At 44.1% G+C, this 20694-nt stretch overlaps 1 protein-coding gene across 3 annotated transcripts in view; it reads right to left on the bottom strand.

Annotated features, from left to right (window-relative positions):
* FBXO3 (F-box protein 3) overlaps window positions 1–20694 on the bottom strand; it is a 60717-nt gene that overhangs the window by 19355 nt on the left and 20668 nt on the right. Inside the window, exons 8-11 of one of the 3 annotated variants that reach the window (XM_077818527.1) lie at window positions 18854–18976; window positions 18214–18329; window positions 16869–17059; window positions 7602–8706 (exon numbers count right to left, since the gene is read on the bottom strand). In XM_077818527.1, the coding sequence (XP_077674653.1) occupies window positions 8581–8706; window positions 16869–17059; window positions 18214–18329; window positions 18854–18976 (556 nt within the window). In that variant the 3' untranslated portion in view covers window positions 7602–8580. Of the gene's footprint in view, window positions 1–7601; window positions 8707–16868; window positions 17060–18213; window positions 18330–18853; window positions 18977–20694 lie in introns of those variants that run through there. The other 2 variants (XR_013346333.1, XM_077818528.1) reach the window with 2 other exon arrangements.

A 20694-nucleotide genomic window follows, 5' to 3' on the forward strand; every position in this document is an offset into this window, starting at 1 on the left:
GCTGGGGGAGGAGGAAGTGGGGTGACAGAGGGGCTGGGTGGGGAACAGGGGGGACAGTGGAATGAGGGTGAAGTTCAGGGAAAGTGTGGCTAGCTTGAAGGGAGGTGGATGAGGCAGGGAGCCAGGCTCCATGTCCGCTCCCCTGCAGCGGAGGTAGCTTTTCCCCCGTGCGGGTCTCTCTCTTCAGCCCCTCCCCACAGAGAACTTTCTTCAAGGGCCCTTGTTCCCCGCGCAGGCCCAAGGCGCCCCTCCGCAGCCCCGGTTAGCCACAGACCCCAGCGGGAGGCAGGTCCTCCCCGCCGCAGCGCCTCTGCGGCACGCGCGCTGCACCTCCCCACCGCCTCCAGCCTCCCTTCTGCACCCGCCTCACCCCTCTGCAGAGCGGGGGCGGCTGAGGGGAGGGAGGAGTCCGCAATCTATCCCTCCCTTGGAAAGGGGGCTTAGGCCCTCCAGAAGCGGGGAATAAATATGGGCAGGTTGCTGGCTCAGCAGCAAAAGGGACAAGGGAGGGGGAGGCTCTGCTCCAGCAGTAAAACAGCCTCTTCCTCTGCACTGGGGGGAGAGCAATCCATGCCCCCGGTGGCAGAGGGGAATAAGGAGAGCAGATCTTGTGGGTTGATGCAGCAACCCCTTACCCCCATCCCGCAATCCAGCCCTCTAGCCGGCATGCATCTCCTGAGAGCGCTGGTCGCCGCAGTTCCTCCGCACTACAGTACGCTCCAATAGCCTCCTACCTGCTCTGAGCTTGCACCTGTCCAGCTCCCCGCTCACTCTGCCTCCCTGCTAGATTCACGTCTGCTGGAGAAAGCTCTCTCAAGCCAGCCCCTTCTAGCTCCGTCAGCAGCACTCAGCTTCCCTGTTGGCTTTTGTTCTGACAGGGGGAAAGTGAGATGAGAGGGAGAGGAGCAGAAAGCCCACCCTTTAGTTCCCCACACTCGCGTCGCATGGTAAGTCACTCCGCAGTGTGTGCGATCAGGACCTGTGCTCTCCCTTTCTTTTGTAATGGTTTGCATTAGAGCTTGCTAAGTAGAGTCGTGTGTTTATGTTATTTAAGCGAGGTTATCTTTCCCCCGCTACACTAAACAAACAGGGTACGCCGCTATTTGGTTCAGTGAGTAGTTCTGATCCCTTTATGTGGTTTCCTCAATCCTTGCCACCTATTTCCAGGCTGTCAATGAGTCTTAGGGAATATTTTTTTCACCTCCTCTGCCTCTTGTAATTTGCACCTGCACTCGAGAAGTGGTATTTTGACTTTGGGCTGGGGTTGGAGCCCTTCTAGAAGCTCCTGCTCTGCCCTGGGACTATTCCATTTACTCACATTCAGCATCTTGGTTAAGGAGCCGAAAAAGTGAACAGCAAATACACGAAGTTCATAGATGATGTTAGTACATCTTAAAGGTGAGGGGGGAAATCCTAACGGTTGAGCGATTCCTGTAGAGGATATAATGGAGTGGTTCTCAATCAGGGGTACAGGTATCCCTAAGGGTACACAGAGCCAGAGGTCTCCAGGGGGTACATCAACTCACCTAGATATTTGCCTATTTTAACAGGCTACATAAAAAGCACGAGCAAAGTCAGTACAAACTAACATTTCATACAGAATGAAATGTTTATACTGCTCTATCTACACTACACAAGGAGATGTAAGTACAATATTTATATTCCAATTTACTTTATAATTATATGGTAAAAAATTTGTATTTTTATGTCTGACTGTGCAAGCAACTAGTTTTTAAGTGAGGTGAAACTTGGGGGTATGCAAGACAAATCAGAATCCTGAAAGGGGTATAGTCTGGAAAGGTTGAGAGCCATTCAACATAATGAACAAGTTAGCCATCTACAAGTGTAGACATCAAGGCTGGAGATGTAGCCTAGTACACAAGGATATAACTACAAGTAATAGGATGAAATTAAGCTATAAAAATTTACGCTGATAGTGTAATATTTTAGGCTAAGGGAAAGCACCCCAAGAAAAGTAGTGGAATCCCATAAATTGGAATTTGCTGGGCAAAAAACTAGAACAATTACTTGCTCAAAACTTCTTTAAACACAGAATTAAAAGTTGACCACGCAGTGCCCTGTACCCTTCCACAACACTGAGTCCAGTATCCCAGCATAACATTAGTCAATGTCAACATTAGCCAGTGTTTAGAATAGGGCTGCGTTAGGGGTCCCGTTCCTGATGCTCAGCAACTTCTTCCGTCATGCGGACATTGATGAGAGTTGCAGCTACCTGCTTTTATTTGGTCACACTCAGTCCCATTAGCCAGGAAGCAGTGGTGCTGGAACATTTTTGGTTCTAGGCACCCACTTCCCCGCTTTCCCCTGGGTGCTTGACACCCACACGGCCCCCGGCTCCACCCCCGCCCCAACTCTGCCCCCATTCCAACCCCTTCCCCAAATCCCCACCCCGGCCCCGCCTCTTCCCCGAGCCCACCAGGTTCCAGCTCCTCCCCCCTCCCCCAGCAGGGTGCCAAACAGCTGTCTGGCTGCAGCTGGGAGGTAGGCAGAGAAGTGGGGACAAGGCATGCTCAGGGGAGGAGGAGGAGGTGGGGTGAGGGGAGTTTGGCTACCAGCGGGTTTCCCCATGTGTACTCCAGCCCCAGAGCACCCACAGAGTTGGCGCCTATTGACTGTCTCCCAGAGCAGGGGACCCGGACAGGGGTAAGGGGGCTGAGGCTGTGGCCACAGCTAGGGGCAGGTATGGAGCCAGGAGCAGAGCCCCTGCCATAGGACCAGGCATGGGGCCCTGAAGCAGAGGTCTAGGAGCAGGGGGTGTAGGCAGGTGTGGGGCCCCAGGCATGGGGCCAGTGGACACAACCCGAGCCCCAGGTGCCCGAGAGCAAAGTCCTACGTGGAAGGACATGAGTAAAGCCCTGAGCACGGAGCCAGCGTCAGGGGAGCAGGGCCTGGGGCAAGTTGGCAGGGATGGCAAGTTGTATGGGCCCCTGGCGCCCGGGCTCCAGCAAATTCAGGGCGGGGGGGGGCTGGCTCCACCAATGTTCAGGGCTGGGTCTCTCCTCCGGCCCCACCTGCTGCCCCCAAGCGTCCCTGCCTGTCCTGGGCAGCGGGTAGCTATCTCTGCACTGCGCTCTCTCACTGGCTGCTACAAGGGAACGATACTGGGGGCAGGCTAAGGCAGCTGCAGCACTGGAGGAGGAACATGACAGCGCCCCCACCCTGCAGGTGACTCGCATTGACTCCGAGAAGGGAGGGAGGGGAGGGCTTATCCTGGCTAGACCTCCTGAGCAGCAGGCACGGGGGGCTTAGGTAAGGGTCATGTCCTCCTCCCTAGCCCCCAGCTCCAGGACAGCCTGCCTGCTGCACCTCCAAACTCTTCATCCCCAGCCCTGCACCCAAACCCACACCCAGCACCCCAAACCCTTGTCCCAGCCCAGAGCCTGCACACAGCACCCAAACTCCCTCCCAAAGCCTGTACTCCTCCTGCACCCCAACCCCTGACTGTAGCCCAGCCCCCCTTCCAGAGCCTGCACTCAAAGCCCCTCCTGCACCCAATTCCCAAACTCTCACCCAGAGCTCACAGCCTTAGGTGGGGCAGGAGGGCAGGACTTGGAGCCCTTCTGGGTACCACCAAAAATTATACAAACCTGCTGCCCCTGAGTGGAGCCCCCGGCCTGGGGCCAGAGGCCCTGCATAAAACCTGGGGATGCTGCAGCACCCCCTGCACTCCTTCCCATGGCTACGGGAAGGGGGTCAGGAGCATGGTTACTCTGTGTTAACACTAATGCTTACTCCAGTCTTTCCTCTTCCCACTAAGTAATGCTGTTTTCCTAGAGGATATTTCAAAAGAAAGTTCTGAGTATGCACATAGATTTTTAGTGCATTTTGAAGTATCAGTTCAAACCATAAGATCTGCTCTCAGTAAAATTTCTAGGAGTCCCTGCTGAATGCATACAGATAGCAACTACTGTGTGCCACACTCCCGCAGAAAGCTGCTAACTTTCCAATAGCATATTGTGTCCCTAAAATGTACATCAATTCAATCCCAGGGTTAAAAATACAAACATTCTACAACTCAAGCTTCAGAGTATTTGTGGATAGAATTCCAGTCATATATAATTGAAACTATATTATTCCCTTTATCATTCACTGTTCTGAATACCAAATTCTAACCATTCAGGCAAACAATTAACAACTGCATGACCACATATCCTCACCTATATCAAAAGGCATTCATACTCCAAACCTTTTACTGTAAATGTCATGCCTCTGTTAAGGTCAGCTTATCGATCTAATAATGCAGAAGTTATAGAGAGAACTGAAGAACTATCATTTAACTGACAGAAGGAACACCCCACATATTAGCAGGCTGCATTAGTAGGAGCATTGCCAGCAGATAGAGGGAAGTGGTTATTCCCCTTTATTTGGCACTGGTGAGACCACATCTGGAGTATTACATGCAGTTTTGGGCCCCCTACTACAGAAAGAATGTGGACAAATTGGAGAGAGTCCAGTGGAGAGTAACAAAAATGATTAGGGGGCTGGGGCACATGATTTATGGGAAGAATCTGAGGACACTGGGATTATTTAGTTTGCAAAAGAAAAGAGCAGGGGGGATTTGATAACAGCCTTCAACTACCTGAAGGGGGATTTCAAAGAGGATGGAGCTAGGCTATTCTCAGTGGTGGCAGATGACAGAACAAGGAGGAATGGTCTCAAGTTGCAGTGGGGGAGATCTAGGTTGGACATTAGGGAAAACTATTTCACTGGGAAGGTGATGAAGCATTGGAATGGGTTACCTAGGGAGGTGGTGGAAACTCCCTCTTTAGAGGTTTTTAAAGCCCGGCTTGACAAAGCCCTGGCTGGGATGATTTTGTTGGGATTGGTCCTGCTTTGACTAGATAACCTCATGAGGTCTCTTCAAACCCTAATCTTCTATGATGTCCAGCTATCCATAGTAAACACTTGTAGCCAGTCTACCATGCAAGTAAATCTATGTTTTAGTATTCTGCACGACATTCAGTGGCTCATGACACGTTCTACACAGAACTCTGGTCTACCTAGGCCAATACACAAGGGATAAGGTGGGGCTTACAGCAGATGCTTCAGCAAGGTGGTTAGAGAGACACCAGGTTGAGCAACTAATACAATAAAGCTTTTCTTCCTCACCTTAGCTGACATTCCATTAATAGCCTAAAGCAGAAGTTTAGAGTTCTGCAATTTTATCCTAGATGTAGTATAATTGCACAAGCTATTTTTATTCATGTATCTACACCACTTGTAAGCCATACCAAGATCTGTGCTTTAAGAGACTGTAGAAGAAGGTCCACTGTGTTTGTTAGACATTGATTATTCAAAGTGTTTCCTTTTAGTCGTATTCCCTTTCACACATCTCCTTGTTTTCATAGAACATAGCCTTCCTCCTAATATTTACTCCTTAGCACTAGGACTTAGAGGATTGCCAGATGTAACACCTCCAGTTCTCTTTTCACAAATTCAATATATTGCATTTTTCTGTCTGCTTGTAAATAGCTGAACATAGCTCAAGCTTTTTAGCATAAAGCAGAATTAAAAGTTTTGTAAGTGAGCAATTCATTGCCCATATGTGGAACTAGGACATGTATGAAGATTGATGTTAATACACGAGTGGTGCAGTTTTCCCTTAAGAGTATATTGCACAGGACACAGCCAATAATTCATATAGCATGTAAGAAACCAGCTTCTGAGGTAAGGAAAGAAGAGCAACATAAAAACAAACAGATGGTATGAATCAGTAGCTAAAACAGAAGTGGTAGAACTTGATGAGCAGATGAATTACCCTATAACCAGGCTTCAGCTGTAGAGCAGAGAACATCAAGAACATGATGCTTTAGCAAAAGCCCCCTTTGCACAAGCTATGGAAATTTGCAGTTTAAATTAGAAAAAGAAGCAAATCCATTTACACTGGTGTCCTCAATTGAGCCATTGTATCCATCTACGATTTCTGTTCACCACAGAGTTTTACGTTTATTTCTCTTTGTATGGTAAGTACCAGTAGTTTTGGGTGCACAGAGAAGAGTGATGTTTGGTTTTCCAATAAAATCACATTTGAAAAAAAAAGCTATATGTAAAAGCAGGGCTTAAACCAAATGTGGTCACTGCTTTTTCACATATGAATTTTAGTTAAAGTGTTTCCCAAACTAGCTCTCTCCTAAAACACAATCCTCTTCCTCCAGTCCCACTCATACCAGGTCTTTTCCTCTTACCCTAAGCACATCACCATAATAGAGGAAACTGAGTCAGGGAAGACTACAAACCTATAGATCACAATCTAGAGAATCGGATATAATTTTATTCAGGTGCTTATGTCAAAGTAAACACTGACAGTTGGGCTTTTAGTGAGACAAGGTGAATGAGGTAGTATCTTTTACAAGCTTGCTTCCCAGAACTGAAGAAAAGCTCTGTATAAGCTCAAAAGCTTGTCTCTCACACAAACAGAAGTCAGGCCAATAATAGGTATTACCTCACCCACCTTGTGTATCTAATAACCTGAGACCAACACAGCTACAACACTGTATACAATTGTGGTTTTTGTCCTTCCAGCCATTTACAAGCATGAGAGACAATGACCTTTCCAATTATTACTATTTAATACCTTATCTACTTAAAGACATTTTGCAAAAATTGTCCCCAACCCCCATTCAACTCTACCAGATAGCAATGCAGACAACAGCCTACCTAGTTAGAGCTTCCAATGTTCAGTCTCAGTGGGATTTTTTGAAAAGTTCTTGGTCTTAAGACTTGAGATTGAACACATGCAGCTGGCTGTGGGGCCACCTGAGCGGCTGGCTGCAGAGCCGCTCCAGCAGCAGCTGGTGTGGCTGAACCCAGCTGGACAGCCACACTGGCTGCTGCAGAAGTCACAGCACCAATGACTTCCACGACCCCCACAACAGACACGGAGCCATAATCATCAATAAGACAGTGGTACTTTCTGCCCTTAAAGAATATTAGAATCTTTTCATTTTAATACTACAGATTTGTGGTTATGCTGAAAGTTACTAGTCTCTAATCTTTTGTTAACTAATTATTTTTTAAAAAAACCTTTTGTATTTAGTTGAAATAGGAATCAAGGCTCTCACATTATAGTATTTTCCTTTCACTCAGTATTTAGAAGGTTCAGTAAAAACAACAAGTGAACAGTTTCAAGTATTCCAATTGTTATACAGTTCATTAGAATTATCGATTACGGGCAGAGCTCTGCAGACCTAGGTAGTTATGTCTCTCATCCACTTCCATAGACATTTTTCCTGAGCAATACAGGATTCATTCCAGTAACGTTTCCTGGTTCTACTTAATTCGGTCTTGGGAAAACCTCCCTGACGTGAAGACAATAAACCTACGAGTGAATCTAATGGCACTAAAATCATGTAAAGGAAACAGCGGCCACAATCTATAATAGCTGCAGCCAACCATTACTCAAGGAGATATCCAGCAAATGAGGTTTCAGTTGGGTCCACCAGTGCCAGATACTTTCTGTCCAAGCTGGAGGGAATTTGCTGTGGTAAGTGTGAAGAAGGGCAGCCAACTACAATGTGGCATCAGTTGCAACTTTTAATTCCTTGCTCTACTCTTAGCAAGAGGAATAGTTCCAAGCAACATTTAGAACAATGAAGGCAATATATTTATTTTAATAGCAGTGGAAACAAAATAAAAACAATAGAACAAACAAATGTTTCTTTAAATATAAGGCTTTTAGACATCTGTGTACTGCTAAGCCCCAATTGTGAATCAAGCATAATTACAAAAATTCATATAGGATTCAGGAAAACATTTGATAATACTTAGTCTTACACATAAAATTTGTGTCACTTACCACAAAGTCTGACAGCAAACAGCATATAAAGGAAAAAAAATCAAACAGTATTTACAAATTTGTACTATGTAATAACTGAGAAATTGCTGGTTAGTAAACAGCAGATTATGAATTATACTACATCCCAAAAGGCATGTATCATCATCAGATATTTATTATAAACTAAGCTGAAAGACAGATTGTCTGAAAAATAAAGTTTGTTTCATTTCAAACTTACGCACTCAGTCACCAGAATTTTATGGTATCTGTATATTAATATAAAAATGTACAGGAGCACCTGATCCAACCCAATGGGGTTACACAGGCCTAACTGCAAATTCCATTCATTCAAAGCAGAAATTAACAATTGGAAGTCAGTGTGAAAGGCCATTATATACCTTTTTGCAAACTCCTCTGTCTGTTGCTAAGTTTTAAATGCTTGTATAAAAACAAATCCCCATACCATGTTTGTAATATGATCATAAATAGGAAATAGTTTAAAAATGTAAGATATGATTTCCTCAGACTGTCAAGCTGTCTTGCACTTCAGAAAAAAAAGTGAACAAAAAAACCCCACAAAACTCTTCCCCCCGCCCTCAAAAAAAAATCCTTACACTCCAATCAGATGAAAGTTAGAAGTGGCACCAATATTCATGCTAGTTGTCCTGCTGTGGAAAAGAAACAATTCATTTACAATATTCAGAAACTGTCTTATGTAGTAGCCCCAGAAAGTTTAATTTCTCTAACCAACAGTTTTTTTGTTTTGTTTTTTTAAAGAAGTACAATCAGGTATGACGTGGACAGCGTCCAGAAGGGGCAGGAATATCCAAGACTCTACGTCTGTCTTCATATTCATCAGTATCTGTTGAGTCTTCATCTTCATCCATAGCATATTCATTATGATTAGTTTCCTATAAACAAGACACCCCCATGTTTAACTAAGTACTTAACTGCCTCCTAAATCTCACTCTGATCAAGTGCTAACAATGTAACAAAAAAATTAAAATCAAGATGTCATTTACATCACATTTAAAGTCAGTCTCAGATAAAGACTAATTATTATAAATATTAAAATACTGTTAAATCAGATTTGTTTTCATGTATCAATTTTATAAAATTTAATCTACATGGCAATTATATTTATAATCTGTTTAAACTTTTATTCATAAACTAAGTAGACCAGTGAGATCAGAATCTGACTCACTAACTGTTGGAATGGTGTTGAATTATTATAAATTACTGTGGTTGACATGAGTTTGGTAAAGCTTGGTAAGTCTGAATTTGCTGAAGAATTCTGGGAGTGGGTTTTTTCCCTGGCACCAGACAGCCTGTATGAAAGTTTACTGAAAGTGCTAACATTACACTTGGACACTGACACAATTATGTACTTTAGATGTTTAACCAGGGTCTCTGTGTATTTGTGCTGATGTAAAAAAAAATCACTACGGTCATGGTTAGTTATGTTTACTAAACAAATCACACAAAAAACATGAAAATGGTGAACGTAGAACTAACTGAGCTGGGTTAACTAATCCTGTAAAACAGCACAACCACAAGAGCTAACCCAAAAAGTAATTCATAAATTAAAAAAAGTAAAATTTAAGCCAGCCTTTAGTCTATTCACGTTATCCCCTTTAAAAATATTAATCAGAAAAACAAGTTATAAAAGACCGAAAGGGCATATTTCAGGAACATGTAACTTCTTTAAAAAAGGGGTATAAGAATTGGATATTATATGCACCTTTCTTCACCCCAATTCACATCTGAAAAGGCTTGTAACAGACCAAGTGTTTAAAAAACCCCAACACCTCCCCAAAAAATAAAGGCCTTCATCTAGAACTGGTAGCTATACCTGCTTTGTTTGTTAATCAGGGCTATGTCTACACTACCACGGTAAGTTGACCTACACTACACAACTCCAGCTATGTGAATAACGTAGCTGAAGTCAACGTACTTTAGGTCGAGTTACTGCGGGGTCTACAGGAAAAAAATCTCTCGTTTACTTACCTTATTCTTCTTGTCAGGGGTAGAGTACAGGGGTTGACTGGAGAGCGATCTGCTGTTGATTTGGCGGTTCTTTACTAGACCCGCTAAATTGACCACCAGTGGATCAATCTCAGCCCTGGTCTACACTACGAGTTTAGGTCGAATTTAGCAGCATTAGATCAATTTAACCCTGCATCCATCCACACAAAGCCATTTTTGTCGACTTAACGGGCTCTTAAAATCAATTTCTGTACTCCTCCCCGATGAGGGGATTAGCGCTGAAATCAACATCACCAGGTCAAATTTGGGTTAGGGTGGACGCAATTCGACAGTATTGGACTCCGGGAGCTATCCCGCAGTGCTCCATTGTGACCACTCTGGACAGCACTCTCAACTCAGATGCACTGGCCAGGTAGACAGGAAAAGCCCTGTGAACTTTTGAATTTCATTTCCTGTTTGGCCAGCATGGCAAGCTGATCAGCACAGGTGACCGTGCAGATCTCCTCAGCAGAGGTGACCATGGAGTCCCAGAATCGCAAAAGGGCTCCAGCATGGACCGAACGGGAGATACTGGATCTGACTGCTGTTTAGGGAGACAAATCCGTGCTACCAGAACTCCGTTCCAAAAGACAAAATGCCAAAATATTTGAAAAAAATTTCCAAGGGCATGAAGGACTGAGGCTACAGCAGGGACCCACAGCAGTGCCGTGTGAAACTTAAGGAGCTCAGGCAAGCCTACCAAAAAACCTAAGAGGCAAACGCCCGCTCGGGGTCAGAGCCCCAGACATGCCGCTTCTATAAGCGGCTGCATGCAATTCTAGGCAGTTCTCCTACAACTACCCCACACCTGTACATGGACTCCTGCAAGGGAGTTTCACACAACAGGGATGAGGAAGATGATGAGGAGGAGGAGGTTGAAGACAGCGCACACCAGGCAAGTGGATAAACTGTTCTCCCCGACAGCCTGGAACTATTTATCACCCTGGAGCCAATATCCTCCAACCCTCCCAACCCAGGCTCCCGGACCTTGAAGGCGGAAAAGGCACCTCTGGTGAGTATACCTTTGTAAATATAATACATGGTTTAAAAGCAAGCATTTAAATGACTAATTTGCCCTGAAGACTTGGGATGCATTTGCAGCCAGTACAACTACTGGAAAAGTCTGTTAACGTGTCTGGGGATGGAGCGGAAATCCTCCAGGGACATCTCAATGAAGCTGTCCTGGAGGTACTCCCAAAGCCTTTGCAAAAGGTTTCTGGGGAGGGCAGCCTTATTGCATCCTCCGTTGTAGGATGATTTACCACAGCAGGCCAGTAGCACGTAGTCTGAAATCATTGCATAAGAAAGCATGGCAGCGTGTGGTCCTGGTGTTTGCTGGCATTCAAGCAACATCCGTTCTTTATCTCTCTGTGTTATCCTCAGGAGTGTGATATCATTAATGGTCACCTGGTTGAAATAGGGGAATTTTATTAAGGGGACATTCAGAGGTGGCCATTCCTGCTGGGCTGTTTGCCTGTAGCTCAAAAAAAAAAATCATCTCCGCTGTTATCCATGCAGTGGGGCGGAGGGATGAAGCTATCATCCCAGAGAATTGGGTGGGAAAGGGGGAGTTAGTTGGGTTTCTGCTGCACATTAACCCAAAAATATCAGTCCCTCCTTTTAAATTGCTAATGTGTCTTTTTAAATTTTAATCTCCCTTTTTTTCCCTCCCACAGCTGAAAATGTTTCAACACTGTGACTAGCATCTCCGTCCCAGAGGCTAGTGCAGATAAGGCGGCAAAAAAAATGCACTTCCGATGAAATGTTCTCCGAGCTCATGCAGTCCACCCAAACTGAAAGAGCCCAGCAGAATGCGTGGAGGCAGACAATGGTAGAGTCCAGGAAAGCACAAAATGAACGCGAGGACAGGAGGGACATGCGAGAGAACAAGGTGGCGGGATGCAATGCTGAGGTTACTGGAGGATCAAACTGATTTGCTCCAGCGTATGGTTGAGGTGCAGGAAAGGCACAGACCCCCACTGCAGCCCCTGTGTAACCAACCACCCTCCTCCCCAAGTTCCATAGCCTCCTCACCCAGACACCCAAGAACGTGGGGGGGGGGGGGTTGAGAGGCACCCCCCGGGCACCCAACCACTCCAACCCAGAGGATTACCCAAGCAACAGAAGGCTGGCATTCATTCAATAAGTTTTGAAGTGCAGTGTGGCCTTGTCCTTCCCTCCTCCCCCACTCCACCTGGGCTACATTGGCAGTTATCCCTCTATTTGTGTGATGAATTAATAAAGAGTGCACGAATTTGAAACAACAATGACTTTATTGCCTCTGCAAGAGGTGACTGAAGGGGGGAGAGGAAGGCGTTTGGCTTACAGGGAAGTAGAGTGAACCAAGGGGGCAGGTTTTCATCAAGGGGAAACAAACAGAACTGTCACACCGTAGCCTGGTCAGCCATGAAAGTGGTTTTCAAAGCTTCTCTGATGCGCAGCGCGCCCTGCTGTGCTCTTCTAACCACCTTGGTGTCCGGCTCCATGTAATCAGCGGCCAGGCAATTTGCCTTCCCGCCATAAACATCTCCCCCTTACTCTCACAGATATTGTGGAGCGCACAGCAAGCAGTAATAACAATGGGAATATTGGTTTCGCTAAGGTCTAACCAACTCTGTAAACTGCACCAGCGCGCTTTTAAACATCCAAATGCACATTCTACCACCATTCTGCACTTGCTCAGCCTACAGTTGAACAGCTCCTGACTACTGTCCAGGGTGCCTTTGTACAGTTTCATGAGCCACTGCATTAAGGGGTAGGCTGGATCCCCAAGGATAACTATAGGCATTTCAACATCCCACATGGTTATTTTCTGGTCTGCAAAGTAAGTCCCTTGCTGCAGCTGTTCATACAGAGCAGATTTCAGAGTAACAGCCGTGTTAGTCTGTATTCGCAAAAAGAAAAGGAGTACTTGTGGCACCATAGAGACTAACCAATTTATTTGAGCATAATCTTTCGTGAGCTACAGCTCACTTCATCGGATGCATACTGTGGAAAGTACAGAAGATCTTCTTATACACACAAACCATGAAAAAATGGGTGTTTGTGTGTATAAAAAGATCTTCTGTACTTTCCACAGTATGCATCCGATGAAGTGAGCTGTAGCTCACGAAAGCTTATGCTCAAATAAATTGGTTAGTCTCTAAGGTGCCACAAGTACTCCCTTTCTTTATACAGACCAGAGTTCCTGAAGATGCAAGCGTCATGTACCTTTCCCGGCTATCCCACGTTGATGTTGGTAAAACGTCCCTTGTGATCCACCAGTGCTTGCAGCACCACTGAAAAGTACCCCTTTTGGTTTATGTACTGGCTTGCTTGGTGATCTGGTCCCAAGATAGGGATATGCATTCCATCTATCGCCCCACACAGTTTGGGAATCCCATTGCAGCAAAGCCATCCATTATGACCTGCACATTTCCCAAAGTCACTACCCTTGATAGCAGCAGCTCAGTGATTGCGCTGGCTACTTGAATCACAGCAGCCCCCACGTAGATTTGTCCACTCCAAATTGATTCCCGACTGACCAGTAGCTGTCTGGAGTTGCAAGCTTCGAGAGGACTATTTCCACTCACTTGTGAACTGTGAGGGCTGCTCTCATCTTGGTATTCTTGCGCTTCAGGGCAGGGGAAAGCCAGTCACAAAGTTCCATGGAAGTGCCTTACGCATGCGAAAGTTTCCCAGCCACTGGGAATCTTCCCAGACCTGCAACACTATGCCGTCCCACCAGTCAGTGCTTGTTTCCCGGGCCCAGAATCAGCGTTCCATGGCATGAGCCTTTCCCATTGCCACCAGGATGGCCAAATTGCCGGGCTTTGAGAGAAGTCTGCGTCCATGTCCTCATCACTCTCGTCACTGCGCTGCCATCACTTTCTCGCCTGCTTTTGCGGATTTTGGTTCTGCATATACTGCATGCTAATGCGCGAGGTGTTTACAAAGCTCATAACTGCCGCAGTGATCTGAGCGGGCTCCACGTTTGCCGTGGTATGGTGTCTGCAGGAGAGCAGAGTTGCAGGGGAAGCGGTGGTTGGATGACCAGTTTTGCAAACCTACTGGACCATCTGCTGCCAGGACACAACAGCTGAGCGGGCTGCACGCTTGCCGTGGTATGGAGAGACAAGAGCAGCTGAGCAGAGTTACAGCGGAAGCAGTCCTGCGAGACCACCAGGAGAGCAGAATGGCAGCGGAAGCGGTCGTTCAATGACGTTGGTTTGCAGACCTGCTGCACTGTCTGCTGCCAGGACACAACAGCTGAGCGGACTGCACGCTTGCTGTGTTATCGCGAGACAAGAGCAGCTGAGCAGAGTTGCAGCAGAAGCAGCCCTGCGAGACCACCAGGAGAGCAGAGCAGCAGCGGTGGAGGATGATGGTCATATAGAGGACCTGCGAGGTGGATTCATAGCATCAGGAGAGCAGAGTGGCAGTGGAAGCAGTCGTTCGATGACGACGGTTTGCAAACCTATTGCACTGTCTGCTGAAAGCAGTACGGCGCCCGCACGGAAAAAAAGGCATGAAACAATTGTCTGCCATTGCTTTCACAGAGGGAGGGGCAACTGACGACACATACCCAAAACCAACCGCGACAAATGTTTTTGCCCCATCAGGCATTGGAAGCTTAACCCAGAATTCCAATGGGCAGTGGAGACTGCAGGATAGCTACCCACAGTGCAATGCTCCGAAAGTTGATGCTAACGTCAGTACTGTGGACACACTCCGCCAACTTAATGCACTTAGTGGGGACATACACAATCGACTGTATAAAATCGCTTTCTAAAAAAACAGACTTCTATAAATTCGACCTAATTTCGTAGTGTAGACATACCCTCAGAACGTCGATCCCGGCTGTAGTGAAGACCTGCCCCAGGATACTGTGTAGGGCCAACATAGTAACTAAGGGTTTATGCTTGAAAAATTAAGGCTTATTAAAAAAAAAGCATGGTATAACCTTTCTGACGACTGTCTGAAATTCTTTTAAATAGCTTTGCATTAAAAAACAAGAACAAAAAACTAAATCTGGGTTTTGCTGGCACTAATACTGTAAAATCTTCCCAGCTATGGGCCAATAAAAATCCCAGCTCTTAACTATTGAATTCAATTAGTTCTTTCAGATTTACAAGTATGTAACAGAGCAGAATTTAAGCCACTAGGTCTGAATTTGAGTCAATACGCTAAAATATCAAAGTACTGCTCAACTTTAATATTCAATAATCCTCTGCTAAGCATCTGTATCAGAGGCAGAGTAATAAAATTACCAAATCAAATGCAAGTGATTTCTGCAACTTGTGGAACAGAAGAGAGGTCTAGGTTTAAATAAATAAAGGGAACCAAAGGAAAGAGGGGGGAAAAAGCAATGTATCTGTTACAAGTGTGACCTCTGTTGGCAGTTTGCATTCACTGTTACCAGCCTAAACCAGTGCTAGTTTCCCAAAATATCTTTTTAAAAATGTAATCTCCTAATCACATCACTTGAGCGCCCATATTCCTCTTTAGCATTGCCCTGCCCATGGATGCCAGTGTAATTAGCAGCTTCATTTCCCCTCTTATGGAATCGGTTGACTCTGGGCTCTTTTTGCTTATTTGTCAATCCAGTTTTGTTTTGCTGCTCTGCATTTTGCAAGGCCTTCTGCTTTCTTTGAGTGTTTAACTACAGGGCCTGAAAAACATTAAACACCCTAAATTCCATCTGAACTACCTAGACATAGAACAGTTTACAAATTTTATCAAGTCAATTTACACTTACGTCAAAACAAGCTAACAAAACTGCCCAGATTCACCAGCTGCTTCCAAACCTTAAAAATAGATAATCATTCAACAGAACAGCAATTTATTAAATTTTTGGAATTGATGCAGGAGTTACTGGGTGAAATTCCATGGCCTACGTTGTGCAGGGTAGACTAGATGAACATTAAGGTCCCTTTTGACCTTAAAATCAATCAGTTTAAAAGGCCTGTTTAGCACACGTATGGAAACTTCTCTCCTATCGAGAAAAGCAGAGACATTCTTCTGATGTAGAAGGCAGCAAATTACAATCAGGTCACACCAAGACAGAAAGAGCTCAAATATGTAACAATTTAGATTTGTAAATAAGGGCGTATCCATCCAATTTCACAGTTACAAAGGTGCCAATGTCACAAGTTACAAAAACATAAATCTAAGTCACCTGCAGAACAAACAACTCTGTTCTCCCTCTAAAGCCCAACACTGCAATAGCCTGCATAAATGGATGTGCCTGGAAGCATGCCCCGAAAGTCCACAGACATGAGCTATTTCAGACCCCTGGGCTAGAACGCGCAGGTAGAAGCCATTTCAGAATAGCAGACCCATCATGGACGAATTACTAGTCTACTCTCATTGTCAAGATGATTGAAGTTCAGCATCTCCATCCACTGAAGCTGTAACAGAGTGGAGGGGGAAAGGTGGCCCATCGAACAGGAAGGACCCAACCCATTTAGCGATTCATGGATAAAAAATTAAACATTTTAGCTTCAGGCCATCTTTGATTCAATGCAAATTATAACTCCAGTTATATGACATATGCTGCACCTAACAAGCACATGCTTAACAGACAGACCACTACTCCACTCAAATTTTTGGATTGACTAAGTAAAGCCCCGCCTGGAGTGTACGCAGTAATCCAAGCATGAGATGACATTAACATTTAATCATAAATGATAGTTAGATTCAGTTAATCTATTTTGTTATATTCTCTTGGCTACACAATCACTCCAAAGAACTCAGAGGAATTCAAATTAGGGGACAGGATTTCAGTGGGAGGCAGGGGGGAGGAGACGTCTTTCTCTAGATCTATCTCCAGATTTTGTAATTGTTGTTCTTGTCCTTCCCTCTTGTAGGGAATTGTCTATCTTATACTACTAAGAAATAAAATTATAAAACTGGAAAAAGTGTCATAATTATGGAGTCTGGTAAGACCTTTATCTAGAGAACGTACATTATACTATTCTATTAGAGCTAATTTCATTCATGTTTTCTGCAAAAAGGTTAGGGATAAAAGCCAAGCACAAATGACAATACCAACTGTATCTCAGCTTACCATGCGTGCTGTAGACACCTTGAATGTTGGGCATACCATATGAAATCTGGGAATTATGACGTTAAAGAACTTGTCCTTATAGTAGAGACAGTGGAAGGTATAGTATCCTTCCATGTATCCTGAAGTAGTGGAGAAGGTAGTACAGCTGGTATATTCGTAAACTCGACCTGGGCTGATTATTGGAAATTCTCCTGCAAATACAAAAAAGAACCATTGGGAGTTTTGAATTTAAGTATAAATAGTGTATACTTTCCTCTTGCAATATAGTTAATTTCTATAGACATTAAGTTCAGCTAGAGTTCTGCTGGAATACACAGCTAGTAACAAAAGTTTAAGCGCTTCTGTAACTGTACTATGTGAATAAAAGGGGGAAAAAAAAAGAAGAGGTAAGCTTGTTGTAACAAATCCTGTTTTAATGAACATTCTAGTGACTAGTATCAGAGGGGTAGCAGTGTTAGTCTGGATCTGTAAAAGCAGCAAAGAGTCCTGTGGCACCTTATAGACTAACAGACGTATTGGAACATAAGCTTTCGTGGGTGAATACCCACTTCATTGGATGCATGTCATTCTAGTGACTAGTTATCTTTGCATCACTTTCAGTCACAAGTGAATAGCAGTTTTTTTAGAGAATATTGTTCACTAAATCAGAAGTGCCTAACTTGCTGAACAGGAGTCACTATAACAAGCTCAAAGGACAAGAATGCCCAAACAACAACATGTGTGTGTGTCTGTGTGTGTGTGTGTGGGGGGGAGAGCGGGAGTCTTTAAAACAAAACCCGAACTATTGCTACAAATCATTTCTAAATACAAAAAAAAAAATACTTAAGTCTTCTGACATGCACTTATGCTGTTAACCCTAATACATAGATAAAAACAGATGGCATTAGAGACTTCAGGATTATTAATACTTATTTGTATTATCAAAGTACTTAGGAGCCCCACTCATGGACCAGGACCCCAATGTGCTAGGTGCTGTACAAAAAGACAATTCCAGTCCCAAAGAGCTTACAATCTAAGTAATTAAAAAATCTTTAAATGGTTTGACTACTTATACTAATATTAACTACTGTATATTAATATACAAATTTGCCCAACAATTTAAAATAGTTAACCAAAAATTATATTCCTTAAGATCCTTTAAAATTGAAGTGAATGTTTAACTCTTTCACTTACACACAACGCAATATGAGAAAGTGGAACAGAATGCATGTTTGCTAAAAGAAGAGAATAGCCACCATCTTGCATCATTAGTGAGAATGGCTCTGCCAGAAGTTACAGAATTTTCACATTAATCACTGGAATGCTATGAATGCAAAAATGAAACTCAAACTCTCAGTTTACATACCAACGACTCCAGGACCCTGAACTTCTTCTACATCACCTTTGGCATTGGTTATTCTCCAGTACCGACTGTCCAACTGACAAGCCTTTTCAGGGAGAGCATCTTTGGACATCTCAATTCTATGAGCCAAATCAAATATATTTTTTGCGTAGAAATGAATTACTTACTTGTCTAAAAACCACTATAAAATATTTAAAATACTATTTCTATACTCCCTACTGCTTAGAGAAAGTGGTATGTTCTAATGACCTGTATACAGATACAAGTAGGAACACTAGAGCACTAATCCCAGCTTTATTATTCCTCTTAATTACCTACCTCTCCTTAACTCATGACAAATATTGTGACAAATGTTTCACGTACGCAAAGTGATATGTGCTATATATTGTTAGTGAAAAGAAACTCCTCAATAAAGCACAAGATGACCCATTGCAAGTTTTAAAACAGTCAAATAGTCGTTTTATTTAAAACGATATTAAAATAATTGTATTGCATGCTGTACACCAAGCTCCATATGTATACGATATCTAAATTTCACCATACTTCTGAGTACTGTGCATACACATGCAACAGTCATGAGGCTTGAACTCCAGACAGAAGACTCTCCTGTTATCAGGAAAGACAGCCCATTTGCTATTCTCACCTGATTCTGTAAGTGAAGAAGTAATGAGGTGGATGTACAGAACTGAGTTCAGGTAGAAAAGACGTGGAGACTGAAACAGTAATATCTCCTGTTGTGGCCACACACTCCTTATCATGAACATACCTGTGCAACAGAAACATACAAAAGAAATTTCCAACTCTTTATTATGATGTAACCCAATTCCATGGGTTCAATACAGATGCTAAAAGGATATTTTTGAAGAATAAGTTTCCACATGCTATACTAATAGTATTTGGATAATTAAACCCAAAATGAAAAAAAAAAAAGTTAGTGTGTGACTATTAGCCCTAAATGAAACTAGACATTCTTTAGTCTTTGTGAATGCACTAGTACAACAGTGCAATGCTTGCCTTAAACTATGAAGGCAGACTTTAGAAATGTCTTCATGCAATTCTTCATATTCAGTTGTGTACAAATCTATTTTGGAGATACAAAATTTAGTTCTTACAGCATCCCATTAATCTTAAAAGGGGCTATTATACACCAGTGGCTTTCAACCTTTTGAGACTACAGTACCCCTTTCAAGAGTCTGATTTGTCTTACATACCCCCAAGTTTCACCTCACTTAGAAATACAAAAAAGCGTCACAGCGCACTATTACTGAAAACAAAAAATTATTACTTTTTCCTTTTTACCATATAATTATAAAATAGATCAATTAGAATATAAATATTGTACTTACATTTCAGTGCATAGTACATAATATACATGCCCCCTTTTACCCCCAACCATGCGCACGCCCGCCCTCTGCCCCGCTCCAGGAGCCGGACTGTGACTCCGCGGAGGGTGGGGGGCCACAGACAGAGGTAAGGGGGCCAAGGCTGGGGACACAGCTGGGGGTGGGGCCGTGGCCAGGGGTGGGGCCTTGGCCAGGGGCCAAAGTGTGTGTGTGGCGGGGGGGAGGGGCGGGGACGGGGGAGGGATGGGGCACGCGTGCGCAGGAGCAGGCACGCGCTGAGGATGGGGTCGTCGCCAGGAGTCGGAGACACTGGTGGGGGCAGGACTGGAACACAGTGGGGGGCGGGAAGGGGCTGAGTGGCGCTCCCTCCCCACCCCTGTGGAGGCTGGCCCAGGTCCCACCATGCACCCTCCACCCCCAGACCTTTCTCCACAGCCCCCTAGGCGGGGTGTGCCCCACACTTCCGAAACCTCTGATATAGAGAGCTATACACAAGTCGTTATCCATATGAAATTTAGTCTATACTGACTGCTAGTGTTTTTTATGTAGCCTGTGGTAAAACTAGGCAAATATCTAGATGAGTTGATGTATCCCCTTATGCGTACCCCTGGTTGAGAACTACTGTTATACACAACCAGGATAAAAACAAAAACATCTAGAGAAGTGCACTTGGAGCTTCAAGGTAAATCCATCTCCAAATCTTGTTTGTTTAGAGTATCATAATACATATATTCAATACAATATTTGAATGAATGGTAGATAGACCATATCAATGAAAGAATCCCTTATTTAAAATAGCAAATGTCATTTGTTTACCAGTTTTGTTGTAGCTGTTTTGGCCTCAGGATATTAGAGACAAGGTGAGTGAGGTAATATCTTATGGGACCAACTTCTGTTGGTGGGAGACAAGCTTTTGAGCTATGCAGAACTGCTCTTCAATAAACTCCTACACGATCTGCAGCTGCGTCTTTCTCACTAGCCCTCTCATTTTGCACCTCAAGTTCTAGGCAGGCGGATGGGTTAGAGCTGGTATTAATTACAGTCCCTTCAGTGTGATGCTACTAGTTCTAATATTCCTGGTAACAAAACAGGATTAGTTTAAGCCTTTTGATTCTGCAGCTGTCTCTTTCTCCATCCCCAC

Source organism: Eretmochelys imbricata, chromosome 6 (assembly GCF_965152235.1).
Source record: "Eretmochelys imbricata isolate rEreImb1 chromosome 6, rEreImb1.hap1, whole genome shotgun sequence".
In the NCBI taxonomy this organism is placed as follows: domain Eukaryota; kingdom Metazoa; phylum Chordata; order Testudines; family Cheloniidae; genus Eretmochelys; species Eretmochelys imbricata.